The 24,576-nt window shown below is 39.2% G+C and overlaps 1 protein-coding gene across 1 annotated transcript; it reads right to left on the bottom strand.

Annotated features, from left to right (window-relative positions):
- Positions 1–7,228: 7,228 nt before the first annotated feature.
- LOC110195154 (heterogeneous nuclear ribonucleoprotein H2-like) lies at positions 7,229–8,701 on the bottom strand. The gene is given in 2 exon segments (XM_020967781.2): positions 7,229–7,580; positions 7,583–8,701. Coding segments are annotated over 2 exon segments (1,401 nt in total). The 5' UTR covers positions 8,652–8,701; the 3' UTR covers positions 7,229–7,248.
- Between the last annotated feature and the right edge of the window lie 15,875 nt (positions 8,702–24,576).

The raw sequence follows: 24,576 nt of genomic DNA, 5'->3' as shown, positions 1-24,576 counted from the left end.
GAAGAGGCATAAGAGACCTATTACAGAAGAGGGAAAGGAGAGAAGAGGTTGAACATTTTTTGAGCCTTACTTTCCTCGGATTTAACTCAAAGAGAGAATAACATACATATTCAGTTGGGTATAGAAATCTAGCTTAGTCTATGGGGAAGTAGGAGGGGAAAGGGGGAAAAAAGGGAGGCAGTGGATCGAAGGGAGGGCAAAATGGATTGCAGAAGTAGTAGGGGAAAGGAGAAAGAAAAGAGAAGGGGGCTGATAATAGGGAAGGCAGATTGAGGGAGACAGTGGTCAGAAGCAAAATACTGGTGAGGAGGGAAAGGGTGAAAGGAGAAAGAGAAGTATAAAAAGGTGGAGGGAGGAAATATGATGGAGAGAAAGACACGGTTAGTATTCATAAATGTGAATGTGAATAGAATGAATGCTCCAATAAAATGAAAGCAGAGAGCACATTGGATTAAAAACCAGAATCCTACAATGTTGTTTACAAGAAACACATTTGAAGCAGAGAGATATACACAGAGTAAAGGTAAAAGGCTGGAGTAGAATATATTATGCTTCTGCTGAAGAAAAAAAAAGCAGGGGTGGCAATCCTAATCTGAGGCAAAGCAAAAGCAAAAATAGACATAATTAAAACAGAGAAGGAAAAAAAACTACATCCTGCTAAAAGGTATCATAAAAAATGAAGTGATAACTAAACATATATGTATCAAGTGGTATAGCATCCAAATTCTTAGAGAAGTGAATACAGGAAAAAATAGAGAGAAAAACTATGCTGGTGAGGTATCTCAACCCCACCTCTCTCAGAACTATATAAATCTACCACAAAATAAAAAATAAAGAATTTAAGGAGGTGAACAGAATTTTACAAAAGTTAGATATGATAGACCTCTGGAGAAAACTGAGGGATAGAGAGGAACATATCTTTTTCTCAGTAGTACATGGCATCTGCACAAAAAGTGACCACAAACACCTCAAAATCCAATGCAGAAAGGCAGAAATATTAAATGCATACTTTTCAGGTCATGATGCAATGAAAATTAGATGTAAATAAAGGGTCATGCAAAGATAGAGGGCCATGGAAAGATAGAGGAAACAACCTTAAATAACCTGATTTCAGGGGCAGCGAGGTGGTGCAGTGGAAAGGATCTGAGTTCAAATCTGGCCTCAGATACAGAATACTCACTAGCTACATGACCCTGGGCAAATCACTTAACCTCAATTGCCTCGCAACAACAACAAAAATAAAATAACCTGATTTCAGAAAAAGAAATTGTATAAAACATCAGTGAACTCCATAAGAAAAAATCTTCAGGGCCAGATGAATTTCAATAAATTCTACTAAATATTTAAAGAAAATCAATTCTAAATACTATATACACTATTTGAAAAAATAGGCAAAGAAAAAGTTCTATCAAGTTCTTTTTATGATACAAATGTGGTACTGATACCTAAACCAGCAAGAGCCAAAACAGAGAAAGAAAATTATAGAACAATTTCTCTAACAAATATTGATGCAAAAATTTAAATAAAATATTATCAAAGATATTACACCAATGTATCATGTGGATAATACACTATGATCAGATAGGATTTATACCAGGAATGTAGGGTTGGTTCAATATTAGGAAAACTATCAGCATAATTGACCACATCAATAACAAAATCATCAGAAATCATATGGTTATCTCAATAGATACAGAAAAAGCTTTTGACAAAATACAACACCCATTCTGATTAAAAACACTAGAGAACATAGGAATAAATCAAGTTTTCCTTAAAATGATAAGTAGCATCTAGCTAAAACCCTCAGCAAGCATTATGTGTAATGGGGACAGGCTAGAAGCATTTCCAATAAGATTGGGGATGGAACAAGGATGTCCATTATCACCACTGTTATTGAATATTGTACTGGAAATGCTAGCTTTAGCAAGAGAAGAAAAAGAAGTTGAAGGTATTAGAATAGGCAAAGAAGAAACAAAACTATCACTCTTTGCAGATGACACGATGATATACTTAGAGAATCCTAGAGAATCAAGTAAAAAACTATTTGAAATAATAAACAACTTTAGCAAAGTTGCAGGCTATAAAATAAACCCACATAAATTGTCAGCATTTCTATATATTACCAACAAAGCCCAACAGCAAGAGACAGAGAAAATCCATTTAAACTTAGTGTAGACATTATAAAATATTTAGGAGTCTACCTACCGAAACAAACCCAGGAACTCTATGAACACAATTACAAAACACTTTTCACACAACTAAAATCAGATCTAAATAATTGGAAAAACATCAGTTGCTCATGTGTAGGCTGAGCTAATATAATAAAAATTACAATTCTACTTAAATTAATTTATTTATTCAGTGCCTTACCAATCAAAATATCAAACATTATTTCATAGAGTTAGAAAAAATAATAACAAAATTCATTTGGAAGAACAAAAGGTCAAGAATATCAAGGGAATAGATAACAAAAAAAATGTTAAGGAAAGTAGCCTAGCTGAACCAGATCTAAAATTATATTATAAAGCAGAAATCATCAAAACTGTTTGGTACTGGCTAAGAAACAGAGCAGTGGATCAGTGGAATACATTAGGTACACAAGACACAGTAGTCAATGACTACAGTAATCTACTGTTTGATAAACTGAAAGATCTAGTTTCTGGGATAAGAACTTATTATTTGACAAAAACTGCTGGGAAAATTGAAAATAACAGCAGAAACTAGGCATAGACCAGCTTCTTCTTCTTCCTTTTTTTTTTTTTTGGCTGGGCAACAGGGTTAAGTAACTTGCTTAAGGTCACACAGCTAGTAAGTGTTATGTGTTTGAAGTCAGATTTGAACTCAGGTCCCCCTGAATCCAGGGCTGGCACTCTATCCACTGTGCCACCTAGCTGCCCCCATAGACCAGCTTCTTAAACCGTATACCAAGATAAGGTCATAATGGGTACATAATTTAGACATAAAGGGCAATACCATAAGCAAATTAAGAGAGCAAAGAATAGTTTATCTGTCAGATCCATGGAGAAGAATTTGTGACCAAACAAGAGATAGAGAACACTGTGAAATGCAAAACTGATAATTTTGACTACATTAAATTAAAAAGGTTTTGTATAAAGCCAATATAACCAAGATTAGAAGGTAGAAAGGTGGCAAACAATTTTGTATAGCCAGTGTCTCTGATAGAGACCTAATTTCTAAAATAAATAGAGAACTGAGTCAAATTTATAAGGATACAAGTCATTCCACCATTGATAAATGGTCAAAGGATATGAACAGGCAATTTTCAGATGAAGAAATTAAAGCTATATATAGTCTTATGAAAAAAATGATCTAAATCACTATTGATTAGAGAAATGTAAATCAAAATGACCCTGAGGTACCACATCACATGTATCAGATTGGCTAATGTGACAAAAAAAAAAAGAAAGAAAATGATAAATGTTGGCAAAGATATGGGAAAATTGGAACACTAATGCATTGTTGGAATTGTGAACTGATCCAACCATTCTGGAGAACAATTTGTAACTATGCCCAAAGAGCTATAAAACTGTACATACCCTCTGATCCACCAATACCACTAATGAGTCTGTATGCCAGAGATCATAAAAAAGGGAAAATGACCCATAAGTACAAAAATATTTATAGCAGCTCTTTTTTGTGGTGGCAAAGAATTAGAAATTGAGGGAATGCCCATCAATTGGGGAATGGCTGAACAAGTGGTGATATATGAATGCAATGGAATACTATTGTAGTATAAGAAATGATGAGCAGGCAGATTTCAGAAAAACCTGGAAAGACTTACATGAAGTGATACTGAGTGAAGTGAGCAGAACCAGGAGAACATTGTACACAGTAACAGCAACACTGTGTGATCATCTTTGATAGACTCAGCTCTTCTCAGCAATACAATGATATCCAGTTCCGAAAGCCTCATGATGGAAAATGCTATCAACATCCATAGAAAGTGCTATGGAGTCTGAATGCAGATTGAAGCATACTATTTTTTCTTTCTTTCTTTCTTTCTTTTTTCTTTCTTTCTTTCTTTCTTTCTTTCTTTCTTTCTTTCTTTCTCTTTCTCATTGTTTTCCCCTTTGGTTCTGATTCTTCTTTTACAACATGACTAATGTGGAAATGTTTACTATGATTGTACATGTATAACCTATATCAGATTGCCTTCCATCTTGGGGAGGGGTAAGAAAAGGAAGGGATGGGAAAAATTGGCAGTCAAAATCTTGTAAAAGGGAATGTTGAAAGCAAAACAAAAAAAAGTAGACAGAATCAGGCTGGCTGGCTTCCCTAGTTTATCTGATTTCCCTTCCATCCAGCTCTCCCTTAGATAAAGGGAAAAACAAGAGAGAAATGGATGTGAATCTCAGCTCCTACCACCCACCCTCAAAGCACCAGAGATTAGCCTCCAAAGGGATCACACCATCAACCCTTTTACAGCAAAAGGTAACTTGCAGGCTAGAGGGTATCTGTCCATAGCTCCCTGGGACTTACTTCAGTCTTTAGGAAGTGACGACAGACGTCCTTCAGTTCAACTCACATTGGTAAAGTCTGGGCTTGCCAACTGGAGAGCAATCTGTGGGCCCCCTGGGATGAGAGTGAGACATATATAGCCCCAGGGGAAGGAGGCTCACAGTGGCCAAGTCAGGGGACCTGGTCATTAGTGTTGCTGGTCAAAAGGTGCTAACATCAGTCTGCTCTGGTTGAGGTGGCTTCTGGCCAGGTAGAGGTTAACTAAGTAGACACTATTCATGGCTACAGTCTCTGGGCCGGTGACTAATCATGCCTCCTATTGTTCCTATCAGGTATTGAATGATAAGCTAGCAAAGGCAGTTTGAGTCATGTGGTTGACAAGTGTTTTACAGGTATGGAAAGCTCTCATTTCTGCTATCAGTATTGGTATGACAGGTGACACGAAGAGGTATGGAGTAGTTTAGAGCCATAGGAGCTATGGTGGTGGTACTAGACAGGGATAAGATGCAGGAGTCATTCCTTTTGCTTTTCCCCTGTTCTGTGTATTTGTTTGGGGTGGGATGAGGAGGTGAGGCTACCTACCACCACTGTAGTTCCTGACACTGGCGTATTTCCTATTTATACAAAATTAATCATAATGCCATTAGTTCAAACTTAAAACTTTTATTTAATGATAAGGGAAAAAAACAGAATAATTATAGCACCACAACATACACAAGATAAGGGAAATACAATAATGATCAATACATCACAGTCCACTAACCCAGGTAACGTTCTTCTACAATAGCAGTCGGGGAGATGGATCATACACAGAGAAATCTAGGAAGGAATCAGATAAATGAGAACAGCTCATGCATATGGGACCATTTACAACTCTGGGACTGTAGGTATTGATGTGTTCACTTTCTTCATGAATATTCTGTGCCACAAAAAAAGCTGCTTTTCTGCTCATAAGTGTTTTTATGGTTCCACTCCACTACCCTTCGCGACTGCTTTACTGCCAGGCAAATCAACATTTCTTCTGCTCTCAAATTAATAATACAGTGGCAATTTCTTTTAAACTGACAATCACCCTTAAACCAGTGCTCAGTGTTACATTATTAAGTGACAAGAATATCCCCTAAATCAGACGACTGCCAAGTTCCTCAGGATAGATCTCATGGGCAATACAGACAAGCCCAGCCATCTCCTCTCTCAGTTGGATTCTCCCTCATCCAATCAGACCTCATCATCTTATTATTGAAAAAAATCAATTAAAAAATAGAGAGTTGGCTGGGTTGCTGTATCTAACCCATCACCTTGAATCCACTCCCTCAATTAATTTTTCCCAGTTTTATTTAACAACTTTCACTTGATACAACATACCTAAAAGGAAATTCCAATCTAATGAAAGATTTAAATCAATGCCTCACAATTTAATATAAACACCAAGACCAAAGCCCTAGAACATCCATATTGTTTCTGAATATCGTCCTCATTGGCTTAAAAAGAAACAAATCTTAAATGTGCCTTATAGGATGGTAAAGGAAATAAACTAGAACATATCATATGTTTCCCTTTTGAATCACACAATTCTTTGTTGTTTTTTTAATTCATGTCAAATGTTGGAGGGTATATGGAAAAAAATGGGACTAATGGATTGTTAGTGGAGTTGAGAACTGATCCAAACATTCTAGAGAAAAAACTAAAATTGCACCCAAATGGCTATAAAACTGCATATCCTTTGACCTAGCAACACCACTACTAGGTCTCTATCCCAAAGAGATCAAAGAAAAAGGAAAAGAATCTATTCGTCCACAAATGTTTATACCATAATTTTTTATGGTGGCAAAGAAGTAGGAAATCAGAGGATAACCATTAATTGGGGAATGGCTGAACAAGTTATGGTATATGATTTTGATGGAATACTATTGTGTTGTAAGAAATGATGAGCAGGATGGTTTTATAAAGTCCTGAGAAGACTTATATGAAGTGATACACAGTGAAGTGAGCAGAACTAGGGAAACAGTATACATAGTAACAGCAATATTGTGTGATGACCTGAGACTGATTTAGCTATTCTCAGCAATACAATGATCCAAGACAGTTCTGAAGGACTTGTGATGAAAATTGCTATCCACCTGCAGAGAATGAACTGATGGAGTCTGAATGCAGATCAGAGCATGCTTTTTAAACTTTATTTTTCTTGCGTGTTTTTTGGTCTGTTTTCTTTTGTTGTTGCTGAGTCATTCAGTCATGTCTGACTCTTCATGACCTAAGGTTTTCTTTTACAATGTGACTGTTATGGAAATGTTTTGCATGACTGTAGATGCATAATCGATAGAAAATTAGTGTCCTCAATGGGGGGGGAAGGGAAGGATGGAGAGAATTGAGAACTCAAACTTTTAAAAATCTAATGTTAAAAATTGTTTTTACATTTAATTGAGAAAATAAATATATTTTTAAAAGACCATGTCTATCAAAATGCATTTTTACATTCCTGATAATCTGGCATAAAAGGTACATTTAACAGAACTGAGATTGCTTTAACCTCAATACTTAAGAGCACTCATGCAACATAACTACCTTGAGAAATACTGAAATATTTTTAACAATTATGATCTTTATTCAGCTTGCTTATCATGAAAGATTATTTTCCTGTGTTCTAAAAATATCTAACTTGGAACTTTAAAAAACAATTCTGATTTCAATAACAGTAAGTGTAAGCCATAAACTTGAATTGCAAACCATCATCTTTGTTTGATTTTCTTTAGAAAAGTTGACTAAGGGTCAATTATCAGGATACACTACTGATTCAGTTCCCATACTGGACATGCCTGATATTTCTTCCATTCTATTCATTCCCATAGATGCAAAGCTCTCCAAGTTGTTGTAGCTGCTGTTCACTTCTTCTTGGTTCTCTATGCAACGAGTGGTTGAAAAGTTGCTGAAGTTTTCCTCTAAAACTTGGTCACGTTTGCTCATGCTGATCTGACCATTGTAGGTGCCTCCATAAGCTTCATTCAAATCCTGGCTGGACAGACTGCCATAACTAAACTGGTTTGACAAGCCCATGCCTTCCATCATCTGGGGATCATAAGCCCCACTGTCTGCTCTGCTATAGAACACAAGAAGAGTTCTATGTACCTGTGTTGCATATTTGCTTTGTCTTTTGACATAGCTGCCACAGCATCTTCATGAGTAGCAAATTCAACATCTGCTTCTCCAGTCACTCTGCCATCATATCCAATTTCAATGTGTGCTCCCACAGGTTTGAGTGGTGAGAAAAAATCATAGATATCATTTTCAGTAACTTTGTAAGGCAGTCCTCTCATGTGCACGAAATGGCCTGATAGACTCTGGAAGGTAGACCAGCGGTCTCCATAGCTATGACCAGACATTCCTAAATAGTAATTGAGGTCTCTTCTAAAGTAATATTCAGTACTATATCCATTGTAGTCATCATAACCTGTATACCCACTTTCATAGGCACCACACCTCATTCCTTCCAACCCAGCTCCTCTACTAAGACTGTCATAGCATCTGCCAGCCTGAGGTCTATCATAAGGACCTGGACGTTGCCTAGTCATTAGCTTTTGAGGAGGATCATAATGAGTACTAACTTCTGCCTGGCTACTCTTGAAGATTTCAATGTACCTGTGCCCTATTCTTTCCTTGTGTTTCTTTAGAGCCTTTTCAGCTATTTCCTGGGAGGCAAACTGCACAAAAGCTTCCCCACTATTCCTCCCTCGAAAGTCTACTGGCAACATTATCCCATTTGGCATGATTTCCAACCCTGAAAAAAACTGAATAATGTCTTCCTTGTTGCAGCTAAATGGGAGTCCTCTAAGGCGTACATAGCCATCACTGGTGGTGTCAAGGCAATTTAAAGCAGTATGGTTCAATACCCAATCCATTTCAACCTTGTTTGACTTGAATACTTGAACATATCTGTGTGCCATAGTCTCTCTATCTTTTTTCAGTGCCAGTTTGACGTCATCTTCAGATTCGAGTTCAATGAAAGCTTCACCACTTGGTCTCCCATCTCTGGTATAGATGAAATGGATGCCTGATGCCCCATTTTGAATTTTGCATTCTGAGAAGAAGTGTTGGACATCACTGGCTGAGCATGACCAAGGCAAGCCCCGGACCTTCACCACAAAGCCTTCTTCTCCTTTGGTGCTCAGCATCATTTTGTCTAGTCAGTAGCAGCAGCTTGACATGGGACTGTCTCCAGACTTGACTTCAGCGTGTCTGTAAAGAAAATCTCAATTCATTTTTTTTAGTTGACTCTCTAGAGTTCTCTAAGTAAACCGTAATGTTTATATACATAGATATTGTGAAGAGTTCTCTCAATAAAATTTCATATCATCCTCTTTAACTATTTATTTTCTCAACTTCCTTTTCTTTTGTTATTGATTTATCTAGAATTTCTAGCACCATAATGTAGTAGTGGTGGTAATAGACAAGTTTGCTTTTCCCTTGATCTTATGGTAAAAACCTCTAGTTTGTTCCTTTTACATATAATCTGGCTCTTGATTTTAGTAATTATCACATAAAGGAAAGATCCACTTATTCCTATTTGTGTGTGTGGTATGTGTGTGTGATGCTGCAGGTCTGACATTTCTGAAATTGATGTGAGTCCAAGGAGAAATGGGAATTGATCCTCTTCTATCATCTATTACTAAAAACCTGACCTATTCTTTTTTTCTACCCATCTTCAGCCTCATTGTGATCACTTGTGTGTTACCTTTACCTTCTTAGACTAGGTTCTTTGGCAAAACTGGCAATTGTTTGAACCTGCCTCAGAATACTATAACTTTGCTACCATGGAGGGTTTTTTCTTTTTTTTTTTGTGGAAAGATTTTTTACTTTCAAAGTAATGAACGTTCAGGTAACCTAACGACACTCTATGATTGTTGAAAGGACTCACCATTCCACAAAAACTACAAAGAGAATTTTGGAAAGCATTCTGGCAGACATTAGGTTTAAACCATCATTCACAACATAAACCACAATAAGCTTTATATGGATAGTTGTAGATAAAATCACATCCTAAATAAATTTGAAGTCCAAAAGTGGAGATTCCTCTCAGAGGTGTGGAGAGAGGAAGACATTATGAACAAATGAGATACAATCATAGTAGATAAAATGGACAGTTTTTATTACATGAAATGGAAGTTTTGGCACAATAATAGCTAGAATTTATGTAGCACTTTAAGGTTTGCAAAGCACTTGACAAATATGATCTCATTCTTATACTCACAACAACACTGGGAAGTAGGTCCTATCATTATCCCAATTTTACAGTTAAGAAAACTGAGGCAGACAGAAGTTAAGTGACTTACCTGGGGTGATATCACTAGTAGGTGTCTGAGGCCAGATATGAACTCAGTTTTTCTTGTCTCCAAGTACAGTGTTCTTTCCACTGTACCACCAAGCTGCATAAACAAAAATCAATGCAGTTAAATTTGGAAGGGAATCAATTACCTGGACACCCCCCCTCCATGCCCGCCCCTTGCAGGACTTTTGCAGGAATTTTTTCTGATGAAGGTTTGAAATCTAAGATGCATATAGAATTGATTCAAATATATAAGAAATATCAATTGGAGAACTGATATTCCAATTGATAAATGATTAAGGGATATGTATAGTAATTCTCAAAGGTAGAGATACAAGTAATTAGCAGTGATTTTAAAAAGTTCTACATCGCTAATAGAGAAATTCAAATTAACATTCTAAGGTTCCACCTTAGAGTCATCTGATTAGCAAAGATGACAATAAAAGACATTGTCAATGATGGGAGAGGTTGCAGGAAAATAGGTAAATTAATGCACTACTGGTTGAGTTATGAACTGGTCTAGACATTCTGGAAAGCGATTTGAACCTATAAAATCACCAAAGTCACCAAACTATATACCCTTCCGTTCAGTTGTTATCAGTAATTGGCATATAACCCAAAGAGAAAAAAAGAATGATGGAAAAGATCTAGAGACACAGAGACACAGAGACACAGAGATATAGAGACATAGAGTACGCCTTTTTGCTTTAGCAAACCCTGGAAAGAAAGTCAAAGCTCATGAATTGAGGAATGGCTGAAACAATTATTCCATACTAAGTGGAATGGAATATTATTATAGTGTGAGAAATGATAAAAAGAGTGAATTCAGGAAAACCTGGAAAGACATGTTATATGAACTGATATGGGGCAAAATGAGCAGCACCAGGACAATAATTTAATAACTACAACATCATTACAAAAACCTGGCAGATTTAAGAAGTCTGATCAATGCAATGAGCAGTCATGACTCAAGGCTACCAAGGATGAAGCAGGCAACCCATTACCTGAGAGGTGAAGGACCTGAAGGGCAGATGTAGTTTTGGACACCGCCAATGTGAATTTGTTTTGCTTAACTTTGCTTATTTGGTTCTATGGGGAAAATTACTAGAAAGAAGAAGACTAGAGCCAATGATGGGAAACTGGAAAAGAAGGAAAGAAAAAAAAGAAAAAGGAAAGAAAGAAGAGAAAAGAAAAAAGAAAAATAAAAGAAATTAAAGAAAGCCCTTGTAGTATCTCACACAAAATGGATAGGAGAAAATAAAAGTTTCAAGAGACACAAGCAGTACAGCTTTGAAACTCATCTGCACAATTTATTATATACGTTTGAAAAGAAAAACAAACTGAATTAAATGCAGATTTTTGGTTTCATATATATTCCTCTTTCACTCTTCTCTATATATAGACATGTTTGTGTTTATCAATGTTTGTAAAATTCAGAGTAACAAAGGTCAAAGTTAAAGTCTAGATCTTCCAGGTCAAAGGAAAAATAGTGCAAGTGGCTGGAGAGAAAGTGCAAGTACCAAAGACCCCCAAGCAGGATCATGGAAGACTACACTGCAACTGATTGGTTATGGGGAGTGGACAAGTGGACAATAATCTGCAATCAATGAGAGAAATGCCACAAGCTGCTCAGAAAGAATGTGATACAGGTGGGAAGTCTTCAGGAAAAGCTGAGCAGACAATTTTAGCCTCAGTCTAAGTCCTCCTGGCTCAATTTCCCCTTTATATTTCTTTGAAAGTGAATGTTACCCACCTGGCTATTCCTCAGTCTGGCTAGGAGGTGGATTTGATACTGCATGGTTGGAAAACTGTGATGCTTTTGGGATGGGTAGGGGATGAGATTCATATCCATTTCTCTCTTGCTTTTCCCTTTTCCTAGGACAGAGCTTGATAGAAGGGAAATCAGCTATACTAGGTGATGGGGATGGGATCTGAACCTCTAAAAGGAAAATCCCGGGACTTTCCCAAATTCCTGGCATTTGCCTGAGGCTGTAATCCACTTAACTGACCTTTCATTGTGGCTACACCCAAATCTCCCAATTGGCCCACCCTTAATCCTATCAGACTCCATTCTCCCTCTGTCAGTCCTGGGTGGTCCGGATCCCAGGTGATTCTGTTCATTCAAGTTTTCTGGCCACTCCCATCCAGATTCTCCTTAGGCCCGTCCTACAGTCACCCCAAATTACTTGGCCAATCCTAGATCCTTCCAGTCTTTCCGTATATAAGGTCCATCTTGTCTCCATCAAAGTACTCAGATTTGGGGCAGCCAGATGGCACAGTGAATAGAACACTGGCCCTGGAGTCAGGAAGACCTGAGTTTAAGTCAGGCCTCAGACACATAACACTAACTAGCTGTGTGACTCTGAGCAAGTCACTTAACCCCATTGCCTAGCCAAAAAATAAATAAAGTGCTCGGATTCTTAAAATATGGCCTTCTTGTATTAGCATACAAATGCTTAGATTACTTAAGAGTCTGGCCAGTATGGCAGATCTTTAATAAACCTTGTCTTTGGCTAAAAGAAAAAAAATCAACAAATAAATGTATACATGCTTGTTGACTGACTGCCTACTGTATGCACAGCATGCCTGCAGCATGATGTGCTGAATCCCGTCTCAGATCCTCCCCAAGAATTCAGGTGTAGCCAACCTCACTGGCCAAGAGGTCCAAATCATTATAGCCATGGATCAGAGTCAACACATTGCTCCTCTTGTGAGTGAGCAGCCTAATGTGAATATCAGGCTAACCATATGACAAACAACCAGTCTCTGTATTATCCCATTTGATACTTACAGCTTTGTGAGTTCAGATATTACAAGTATTAAAATCCCTGTTTAACAGATGACAAATCTGAGGGTTAGGTAGAGTAAGTAATTTGACTACGGTCATGAAGATATAACCACGTCACAGGCACTGATTCAAACCCTATATTTCTGACTACAAGTATAAACAGGCCATCTTTCAATTTTCACAGATTTGATAGAAAAAAGATATTTCCCAGGAGGAATCTTACCTTTGCTTTCCTGTTAGGAGGCTTCCTGGTCAGGAACACAGCTTCAGCTGGAGTCTAGACTCTGAGCAGAGATCTCTCAAACTGAGCCAACCAACTAAGCCAGTCTTTTTTATACTTTCCTCAAGTGTCTCCTCCCCTTTCCTATTCAAATTAAGAAGGTGTAAATTGCCCACCTCATAGTGGGACAATAGAAAAATCCCTTTATCTCCCTTAACAAAGGACCACTCCTCAGTGCTTGGCTATCTTACCTTCTTTATGCTCCAACCTCATTTAGTTACATTTAACACATTTGCCACTTTTTGAGTACGACATGGTGTTACACACCTCAGAAACAATGAAGGGGAAATTTATTCCCTTGACCACTTGATCACATCAGTCTCCTAAGCACTTTCTAAGTGTAAAGAGAGAGGGAGATGTCAGTCTTTATTGCAGCGAAAAGATATTTTTCCTGAATGTTCACATATTTCTGGAAGGCCTGACAATAGGTTTTCACATCTAAGTAAACTATCCATTTTTTTCTGATCCCTGCAATAGCGGAATACAATCTACTAGGAAAGAGTCAAATCATCCTCATTAGCTGCAGTTCTGGGAGCAGGGAAGTCACATGAGTCATTCAACGCAGTCATGACCTCTAGAAATAAGGTACTAAAGAGACAAACAGAAAGAGGGTGGCTTCTCCAGCCTCCTGTCCAGCATATAGATACTAAAGCAGAACACTGAATTTCTGGGTTAGTCTGCAGAATTTAATCTAGAGAAAGGAAGCACCCTGAAGTATAAGTATCTAGGGAAATACCAAGAAATAATGTGAATGGGTATGAAGGTGTACTTTCGAATAAGTCAATGACCATTTCGTGCCTGAATACAAGGCTCACAATTACCCCATGTTTTTCCCAGACACACTTAAAAGTATAATAATCACATTTACATGTCACTTTAAAGTTTACTAAAGGCCCATTACATTTATGATTTTATTTGCACCTAAGAAACTTGTGAGGTAGGTACAATTTTACCCATTCTAAGGCAGGGGAAATAAGCTGAAGAGGGTTAATTAACTTAAGTACCTCAGCCTGGTTTTCACAAGTCGTAACTGTCTGAGGCAGAAATGGAAATCAGGTGTTCCTGAGAACATCCCTATACAGCCACCTAGATGCCCCAAATCTTCTATTTCTTTTTTTTTAAATTAAATTGTTTTCATACATTTTTCATTTAAAAAATTCATTGTTGATTTATTTTTAACATTCTTCTCTTTAAATTTTGAGTTCCAAATTATCTCCTTCCTACTTAGTCAGAAAGCAAGCAATATGATGTCAATTATACATGTGCAAAACACATATTAGCCATAATTTTTTTTAAAAAGCAAGAAAAATATAGGAAGTGAGAAAATTATACTTGTTTACACTCATAGTTTATCAGTTCTCTTCCTGAAGGTAGAAAGCATTATTTTATCACTAGTCCTTTGGAATTATATTGGATCATTGTATTGATTAGAGTTGCCAAATCTTCAACAGTTGATCATCATTACAGCATTGCTATTACTGTATACCATGTTCTCTTGTTTCTGCTCACTTCACTTTGCATCAGTTCATATAAGCCTTCCCAGGTTTTTCTGAAATCATCCTGCTTGTCATTTCTTATAACACAATAGTACTCCATCAAATTATATGCCACAATTGGTTCAGTCATGCCATAATTGATGAGTATCCCCTTGATTTCCAATTCTTTGCCACCACAAAAAGAGCTATTATAAATGTTTGTATATATAGGTCTTTTTTCCTTTTTTTTTCTTTATCTCTTTAGCATATAGAACTATAGTGGTCTATTGGTATTGCTGAGTCAAAGGTTATGAACAGTTTTATAGCCCTTTGGGCACACTTCCAAAATGTTTTCCAGAATGGTTAGACCAGTTTACAAATCTACCAACAACTCATTAGTATACTTCTTTTTCCCTTATCCCCTCTAGTATTTGTCATTTCTGATGGTGTGAGGTGGCACCTCAGAGTTGTTTTAATTTGTATTTCTCTAATGGTGATTTAGATCATTTTTTCATATAAATATAGGTAGCTTTGTTTTTTTCTTCTGAAAACTCCCTGTTCACATCCTTTGACCATTTATAAATTGGGGAATGGCTCTTATTTTTTATAAATTTGACTCAATTCTATACTCAGTGTATATTTGAGAAATGAGGGCTTTACCAGAGAAACTTTCCATAAAAAGTTTTAATATTATTTCATTGTTTATGGTACCTTTTGGCAAAATATTGTTTCCATGATTACCTCTTTTAATTAGGTCTATTTTTGCTTTTATGTTTTCTGAGATCATGATTGCTATCCCTGACTTTTTTGTAGTTTTTTTTAAAACTTTAATGTTTTCCCTCTACAAGCAAAAACAATTTTAGCACTCTTTTTTTTTTCAAATTTTGATTTCCAAATCCTTTCCCTTCCCTCCTTCTCCCCTTCCCCCCACCCCAGAAGACAAGCAATTTGACATAGGTTGTACATGTACAGTTATGCAAAATATATTTCCATGTAAGTTATGCTGTGTAAGAAAACACAATGCACCCCCTCAAAAAAAAAAAATAAAGAAAAAGCATCTTTATTCTGCATTCGTATTCCATGAGTTCTTTTTCTATAGATGGACAATACTTTTCATTCTAAGTCCTTCAGAATTGTCTTGGATCACTATATTGCTGAGAATAGTAAGTCATTTAGCAGATCATCATATAACAGTTTTGTGACTGTGTACAGTGTTCTCCTGGTTCTGTTCACTTTATTTTACACCAGTTTGTGCAAATCTTTGCAGGTTTTTCTAAAAGCATCCTTCTGGTCATTTCTTATAGCACAGAAATATGATTCCAACACAATAATATACAACAACTTGTTCAGCCATTTCCCAATTGATGGACATCCCTTCAATTTCCAATTTCTTTTAAGTATTAAACAAGCTGCTACAATTATTTTTGTACCTATTTTTGTTTTATCTCTTTTGGATACAGTCCTAGTAGTGGTATTCTTGGGTCAAAGGGTATGCATGGTTTTATAGCCCTTTGGGCATAGTTCCAAATCGGTCTCCAGAATGACAGAATCGGTGTACAACTTCACCAACAGTGCATTAGTGTTTTAATTTTCTCACATCTCCATCATTTATCTTTTGCCTTTTCTGTCATAGTGGCCAATCTGAAAGGTATGTGGTGGTAACTCAAAGTTGTTTTAATTTGCATTTCTCTAATCAATAATGATTTAGAGCATTTTTTTTCACATAATTATAGATAGCTTTGACTACTTTGAAAACTTCCTTTGCATACCCCCTGACTATTTATCAATTGAGTAATGGTTCTTATTTCTATAAATTTGATTCAGTTTTCTTTATATTTGAGAAATGAAGTCTTTATCAGAGAAATTTACTGCAAATTTTTTTACACTAATGATTACTATTTATTTCCCTACATCCTATTTTCCCCATTCATCATACTTTCTCTCCTCTTTCACCCTGTGCGTTCTCAAAACTGTTTTGCTTCTGACTTTTACCTCCCCCAATCTGCCCTCCCTTTTATCAGTTCCAAAACCCCTCTCTTATCCCCTCCCCCTCCTACTTTCCAGTGTGGTAAGACAGATTTCTACACCCAACTGAGTGTGTATATTTTTCCCTTTTTGAGCCCTTGTAATTTAGTTGAAACATATTAGATTCTGCTCCAGCCCTTTATTTTACATCTCTGTCTGTCTTTCTGTTTCAAATTTATCTCTTGTAAACAACATATTGCTGGATTCTGGTTTCTAATCCATTCTGCTCTCTGCTTCTGTTCTATAGGTCAACTCATCCCATTCACATTCACAGTTATGATTACTAACAGTGTATTTTCCTCCATCCCATTTTCTTCGGTTTCTTCTCTCTCTCTTTTATCCTGTTCCTCCTCAAAAGTCTATTTTGCTTCTAACCTCTGCCTCCTTTAATCCTCTCTCTTCTTTATCACCCTCCCTTTTTCTTATTCCCTTCTCCTCCTATTTACCTATTGGTTAAGTCATATTTTTATGCACAACTGAGTGTGTGTGTGTGTGTGTGTGTGTGTGTGTGTGTGTGTGTGTAACTGTGTATGGGGAATAGAGTTGCCGGTCAGCACCATCTGTGCCAAGTGCCAGCAAAAGGTCCTCTGTAATCTCTTTTTGACCAGTTGTCCAATCTCGTTACCATCTCTGGACTGAGAGCTCCCAAAGCTGCTCCTGATGCTGCTGCTACCCCCAGTGTTGCCACTGCCCTATGTGTGGACTCTGCACAGAACTCCACCAAACCTCCACCCCAGGCTTACAGACTTCTCCTTCCAGCCTTGTAAATCTTCTTAGGTTGGAAAAGCGTCTCACTCTGACTTTTTGTTTGCTCTGCTACTCCAAAATTTGATTTGAGGCATTATTTTAAAGTGATTGGGAGGGGAATACTGGGAGAGTTCACCTGGGTGGTTGCACCTAATTCACCATCTTTGCTCCACATGCACAACTTTCTTGTAAGACTGTCCTAAATCTTCCTCCCATGACCTGAGCCTGCCTCCAATGTTTCTCCATTCTTTTCATTCTGTTCCACTTCTATTGGTGTGCACCAGCAGCTGCTTGGGTCTTCACCAACAATCTTTGACAGTTAATTATTCTTATTCCATTAAGTCAAGTCATAAACTTTTGTAGACTATTATATTTCAAGTATATGCTAAGCACTGGATTAAGTGTGAATTATTCAACAAACACCAGCCTTGGATGTTTCCTCTCACTGCCTTGAAAAAAATGAACTAACAACGGGGAAATCTCTCCAACCATTTAATGGCCTAATGTTAGAAAGTCCCCCAAATGAAAGGATGATTTCATCTGCTGTTGTAACAACTATCAATCAATCAATTAATATTTATTAAGCTGACTTCTCTGTACCAGGCACTATCCCAAACACTGGGGACACAAAAAGAGGCGAAAGATAGTTCTACCCTCAAGGACCTTACAATCTATTGGGCGGGGGACGACAGCATGCAAATAAATGTATACAAGCAAGTGTCAAAATATTAGGAGACACTCTCCTGAGCTAAGGCCCAGTAAGCAAATGGTGCCCTGAGCTTGGCATAACGACGATCCTTTGCGCTTACCCTCTGGATGATCTCAGTGACAGCAAAATCCCAGAATTGTTTCATATCATACTGTATTGCTTTGAACAGCACAAGGTGTTCTCTGAGCTTGGCCAAACAACTGCTGTATCCATGTTCTGCCCATGAAACCCTGCTATGAATCAAACTTGTCATATTGTTGCTGTTACCTCTCATTGTCGGGGCTACAGGTCACTTCACAGACATTGATATAAGTACTGAGATTTGGCCGCACCAAAGCCAGGCCCCTGACCAGGAGCAGTGCTCTGGCATATGTGTCCTCATTTGCAAGTCAGTTTGATTTCTGACTCCCCTGTTTCTAACCTGTTCTGTTTGGCTCTGTCCACCCACAGCTCAGACGCCAGTTCTGTATGGTTGCCACAAGCCATATATAGGATAAATAGGAAATAACTAACAAAGGAAAGGCACTAGACAGGGGTGGGGAATCTGTGGCCTCAAGGCCATATGTGTCCTTCTAGGTCCTTGGGTACGGCCTTTTGACTTAGTCCAAGTTTTACAAAACAAATTTTTTATTAAGGGAATTTGCTCAGTGAAGTTTGGATTCAGTCCAAGGACCACAGTTGAGGAGCTACAGGCCCACATGTGGCCTCAAGGCCGAAGGTTCCCCACCCCTGCACTGGAATAAGGGGGGTTGGGAAAAGCTTGCTGTAAAAGATGGAGTCTCAGTTGGAATTTAAAGGAAGCTAGGGAAATCAGGAGGCAGATTTGAGAAAGGAGAGCATTTCAGGCATGGGAAATAGCCAGAGAAAAGGCCTGGAGCTAAGAGATGGAGCATCTCAGTTGTGGAACAGCCAGGAGGCCAGCGTCACTGGACCAAAGAGTATATGGTGAGGACTAAAGTGTTAGAAGACTGGAAAGGTGGTGGTGGGGTAGGTTATGAAGGACTTTGAATGCCAAACCGAGGATTTTGTATTTGATCCTGGAGATGATAATGTGCTGTTGGAGTTTATTGAGTTGAGGGGTGACATGGTTAGATTTGCACTTTAGGAAAATCACTTTGTTGGCTGAATGGAGAATGGATTGGAGTGGGGAGAGACTTGAGGCAGGTAGACCCACCAGCATACAATTGCAATCTTCCAGGTGTGAGGTGATTAGGACCTGTGCCAGCAGTGTCAGAGGGGAGAAGGAAGTATATTTGGGAGATGTTGTAAATGTAAAATCCACAGGCCTAGGCAACAACTTAGATATGGGAGCGGGGAGATGTGAGAGATAATGATGATGGGGTGGTGGCACTGGGACCCCCAAAAGTCCTAAGATCATGTCTCTGGAAGCCTCCCAATTTCTCAGCAGACCCTTATCCTGTGAGAAAATGTTCTTTTTGTTGCAGAATACAATCTCTTATCAGAACAGACAGAGGGGTGCCTTTGTTTTTAGGCAACTGGGGTTAAGTGACTTGCCTAGGGTCACACAGCTAGTAAGTGCCAAGTGTTTGGTCCGAGACTGGATTTGAACTCAGGTCCTCCTGACTTCAGGGCTAGTGCTCTATCCACTGAGCCACCTAGCTGCCCCCTGGCCAAAGGATTTTGTCCCTGACTTGCCCAAGGACTCTTCCTCCTGGCAGATCCTGAAAGGTACGTGCCTGGGACAATTCCCTCAATGTCTAGTATACTCCCTACACTTTCCCATCCATAGCTCCCAAACACACTTGGAACCTTAAATTACCTAATTAGTATCCTGACATTCCTTTCCTATGCCCCTTTGCTATATAAATTCTAGATTCACCCCTCTTAGGGTTCAAGTTCCCCAAAGGGACTTTGCCTGCTTCTATTGGAGTTATAATAAACTGTCTCTTGACTGAAAGATGGCTTGAGGAATTTGTTCCAGGAGACCCTGCCTTCGCATTCTCGGGGTCCTAGCACCCCAAAATTCTACCCCCAAAACCTCTTCATGTTGGTGGCTCATATGGGGAAGTACTTAACTCTCAAGCCCTCCTCCAGCCAATACCAGAAGGTGTGGAAGTCTCCTCTCTATCCCTTTTTTGACCTGCAGTTGGGGTGTGCTCTCCAAACAAATAGGAAGGCTTGGAAGTGCTTTTTCAAGCCTAATGCTCTCAAGCTCTCTGGCCAATGGTTTGAGGCCCTGGACACGGCACCCTGGACATCCCATTGAATTGGGGATGCCCTATCTGGAAGTGTATGCCTGCTTCTCTCATTCCTCTGGGACACTAGAGAACTTGAGTGGCTGCAGGTGCTTTTTGGTTTCCTGAGGCTTACAGGCAAAAAAGCCTTCTGTTGCTGCTGTGCTGGATCCTTCCCACCCAGCCCAGTAACCAGACTCAGTAGGGCTTCCTGAGTATCGCCCCTAGGTTACAGAACTGAAAAAAACTCGGTCTCCAAGACCTTGAAAAGGAAAGCTTTCTGTCTGGCCTCAGTACTATCTCGAGGTCTGAGAAAAAGTGTCTTATTTGTGCAGGGATTTTTTTTTTAAGTGAGGCAATTGGAGTTAAGTGGCTTGCCCAGAGTCACACAGCTAGAAAGTGTGAAGGGAATTTTTGACAAGTCTCTCTGAGCTTTTGGATTTTCCCTGCCAGGCTGCGTTTGTCATGTTAATTTGTTCTCTGTTCTATATTTGTCTCTGTGTGGTGTGAGTGAGTGTCAGTGTCTGTGTGATCTGACACCCTGTAAGGTTTGACATGCCGCCAAGCCAGCAAGAGGAGCCTCTAAGGGCTTCTGCTGGACTGGGAATGCCTCTCTCTCTTTTTCTCTCCCCCTCTCCCTCCCTCCCTGGTTGCAGCAGCCTCAGAGGAATGGGTAGATAGGAGAAAGAAAGATAAAATACTTTTTTTAGATCATATGATTGATAAAGGCAAGAAAGTTTAGGCAAATAGGAGCAGGAGTAGAAAGAAAGGCTTGAACAGCGTGAACAGGGGATTTGAGAGTAAACCGTTTGAAAACTCCTTAATGATCAATCTCAAAACCTCCAGAATCTGCTAAGATGTTTTTAGTTCTCCTAACTTTTCACTTCTACATTTACCTCTTAAAAACTCAGAGTGGGGCATTGAACTTTGCAGACTGGAGAGTCGGGACCCTGGAAAAAAAGCTCAAGCTGGCCCCTAGTCCCTTCTCTTCAGTAAAAGAGAGTTCACGGTGTCTTGTTAAGATCTTGTGAGCCAAATTTGTTCCCATTTTGTAGGAGACTGCCTAGTGCGAGTCTTGTTACACAAAAACTTTTCTCTTTAGGTGAGGCAGGAAATGGTTAAGTGCTAGGCAACCTGCCCCTCTTTGATCTGAGGTAGAAAAGGTTTCCCTTTTTCTTTTTCCCTTATCTATCTCTACATTCAAATGGTTGGGAATGTGTCACCTCTCCCAACCCCTGCCGTATAATTCACCCTCCCCCATCTGGCAAAGGCGAGGAGAGAGGAGGGGCAGCAGCTATAGCAGGGGACCCCACTGGGAAAAGGCCCTGGGCCAGGCAACCTGTAGCCCACCCGGACAGCCTGGGAGTATCATCCAGGTTTAGCCTGCCCTCCCCAGCAGCTGCCTCAGCCTCAGCAGCGTCTGCAGCCATGGGGACAGAGGGGAGGCGGAAGGGTCAAGGCAGTATGAGGTAAGAAACCAGCCAGCCTCTGCACTTGGTAAGCCCAACCTATTATATATGATCTGGAAATGTAATTGATGTCGAATGAAGTTTATTGTTTGTATTACAGCTAAAACAGTTTGGCTATCGCTTATGAAAATTGTAAGATTGTTGGTTATTGTTTCAATGCTAAAACCTAAAACTGGTAATTAATTATAGGATGTGTATGGAAAGGAGGGGATGAGGTGAAAGCCTCATCTACATTGGTTCTGCCCATTCAGAGCAGGCTAATCAAAAAGCACAGCCCACAACAGCTCTATGGATAGATGGGGTGGATAGGCAGCTCCTTATCTGGGGTCCCTGTCAATTCCACTTATTTTGTAAACTTGCCAAGGTTCCTAGATATCATCTGTGTGGGCAAGGTCATTAACCCTGGGAAAAGGAGCTTCTTTGAGTTATAGAGTTCCTAAACAATGAACTTGGCTTGTTTGGGGTTTGCAAGTATATAGAAATGATCTCTAAAGATTGACTTTTGTACCAGGACAAATTTAAATTTAAGATGTGAGTCCTGGTAAATTTTTCCCCAAGCTGTGATTGATGAAACTTGCAATCTGAGGTAAAAACTGTTGGGACTATAATGGATTGTGTTTTGAGTTGTCTAATGGATCATAATAATCTATCAATCATCAATAGTCAATAATCCACCATCTGAGAGAAATGCCACAAGCTACTTAGAGGGAATGTGATACAGGTGGAGGTCTGCATCTAGGAAAACTGGCAGGACAATGTAGACTGGGATCCTTCTAGCTCAGTTTCCCCATTGTGTTCCTATAAAAAGAAATGTTCCCCACCCGACTATTCCTGAGTCTGGCAATGAAGTGGAATTGATACTGCATGGTTGGAAAACTGTTGACTCTAAATTCAAACATAGCTAAGGATGTTTTATCCTGTCATACATGAAATAATCATTTTCTTGCTTTTTACTCTCGTAGCAAATTTCTACTATCAGAGCAAGTGAGATGAGAGTCAATGAGAGATAGGAACACAATGCAAGTATGTGAGATCTTGCTGTTTTTAGTCTGAATGTGTAGTCATTCAATATTCCAAACAACTGGGTAAATTAGTACTTGGGCTTATCATCTGCCTGGCTTCATAGTCATGTGAATTATTAGCCCACAGTAAAGTCAGCCTCTTATAAAGCAAATTCATTTGTATAACTATTGAACCAAGGGTAGAAAATTACTACCTACAAGAATATTGTTATTTATATTTTCGCGTCTCCCATTCTGACATCACTTTTAATTCTCCTTATACTTGGGCCCTGCATATCGAACTTGCTTGTCAGATTTGTGTCTTCCAGGCTACAGACCATTCAGCCCCTGTCCACCCATCTTCCCCTGGATGTAGCCTATGTTTGGTTCCAGTCAACCTCCTCCCCAGGACCTAGCCCAGTGAGGCAGGAGCAGCTTTATGCCCCTTGTCAGCAGGAAGCAGTTTCAGAAACCAAGAACTTCATCTTTTGCCCCAAAAGATTTTGGGTACTATTTGAGGGGGAATGATGGGGTGGTGGGACCTGGACCCTCTAAAGTCCTAAGATCCTGTCTCTGGAATCCTACCAATTTCTCAGTAGACCCCTGTTCTGTGAGAAAATGTTCTCTAGTTGCAGAACACAATTTCTTATCGGAACAGACAGAAGGGCACCCAGCCCAAGGATTTTTGTCCCTGGCTGGCCCAAGGACCCTTCCTCCTGCTGGATCCCCAACAGACAACCTCCTCAATATCTAGTATACTCCTTACTCTTTCTCATCCATAGTTCCCAAAGAAACCTGGACCCTTATTTTACCTAATTAATATCCTGGCATTCCTTTCCTGTACCCATATAAGTTCTAGCTTCACTTCCATTAGGGTTCAAGTTCCCCAAAGGGACTTTGCCCACTTCTATGGGCATTATAATGCCACTTGACTGAAAGACAGCTTGAATGTGTGAATTCATTCCGAGCAATCCTGCCTTGGCATTCTTGCGGTCCCAGCACCCCAAACTTCTACCCCAAAAAACTCTTCAGTGAGAAGTTAAAAATGACTCCTAGATTGCGAGCCTGGGGGACTGAAAGGATAATGTTGTCCTCTACAGTAATAGGAAAGGCAATAGGACAGTTTAGGTGGCAAGTTAATGAGTTATGTTTTAGACATATTGAGTTTGAGACATCTTAAACGCAGTTGGAAATGCAAAATTGAAGGTCAGCAAAAAGGTTAGGCAGCTTTGTGAATTGTCAGCCTACAGATAATTAAATCTGATGAGATATCCAAGTGAGGCAGCATAGATGCAAAAGAGATGAAGGCCAAAAACAACAATGTCCTGAGGGGCAGCTCTGAGGTGGCACAGAGGGCATGTGTGTTCTGGAGGAGGATAATACATCCAGCAGGCAGCTAGTGCATAGAGTGCTGACTCTGGAGTTAGGACGACTCATCTTCTTGAGTTCAAGTCTGGCCTCAGACACTTACCGGCTGGGGGACCCTGGGCAAGTCACTTAAACCCTTTTTGTTTCACTTTCCCTATCTATAAAGAGGGTCGGAGAAGGAAATGACAAACCTCTCCAGTATCTTTGCCAAGAAAAGCAAAGAGTTGGACACGACTGAACAGTAGCAATATGTCCTGTCACTTGCATTTTTTCTCCTTTGCTGAACCCCTCCCCCCTCCTATGAAATGCTTTTACTTTTCTTTCCTAAATTGCTATAAAATGAGGATTTATTAGCAGAGTTAAGATAACATTCCCTGTTCAAACTTAGGAGACAATGGGAAGAAACCAAACACTTTTATAATTGATTTAGAAAAAACTGCAGGTTCTCTTATTCAAGACAGCCTGGTTTTTCTCCTACCTGTCTGACTGCTTCTCAGTCTCCTTTGCTGGATCCTCATCTAGCTCTGTCTCAGTATCATTGGCTGACAACTCTTAGGAAGACTTCCTTCAATTCCCCACTGTTTCTTTCCCAGACAAGTAAAATTCCTTAGGAAAGCATTTAAAGGTGAAATGTCATAGGATTCATGAGCCTCTTAGCCCTTCCTTAGCATTCTGTTTACTGTCAGAACTGTCTTCATCCCTTTTAAAAGCCAAGTCTAA

This window comes from Phascolarctos cinereus, unplaced genomic scaffold (assembly GCF_003287225.1).
Source record: "Phascolarctos cinereus isolate Bilbo 61053 unplaced genomic scaffold, phaCin_HiC Scaffold_726;HRSCAF=1367, whole genome shotgun sequence".
NCBI classification, from domain to species: Eukaryota; Metazoa; Chordata; class Mammalia; order Diprotodontia; family Phascolarctidae; genus Phascolarctos; species Phascolarctos cinereus.
This window is presented reverse-complemented; position numbering and strand designations above follow the sequence as displayed.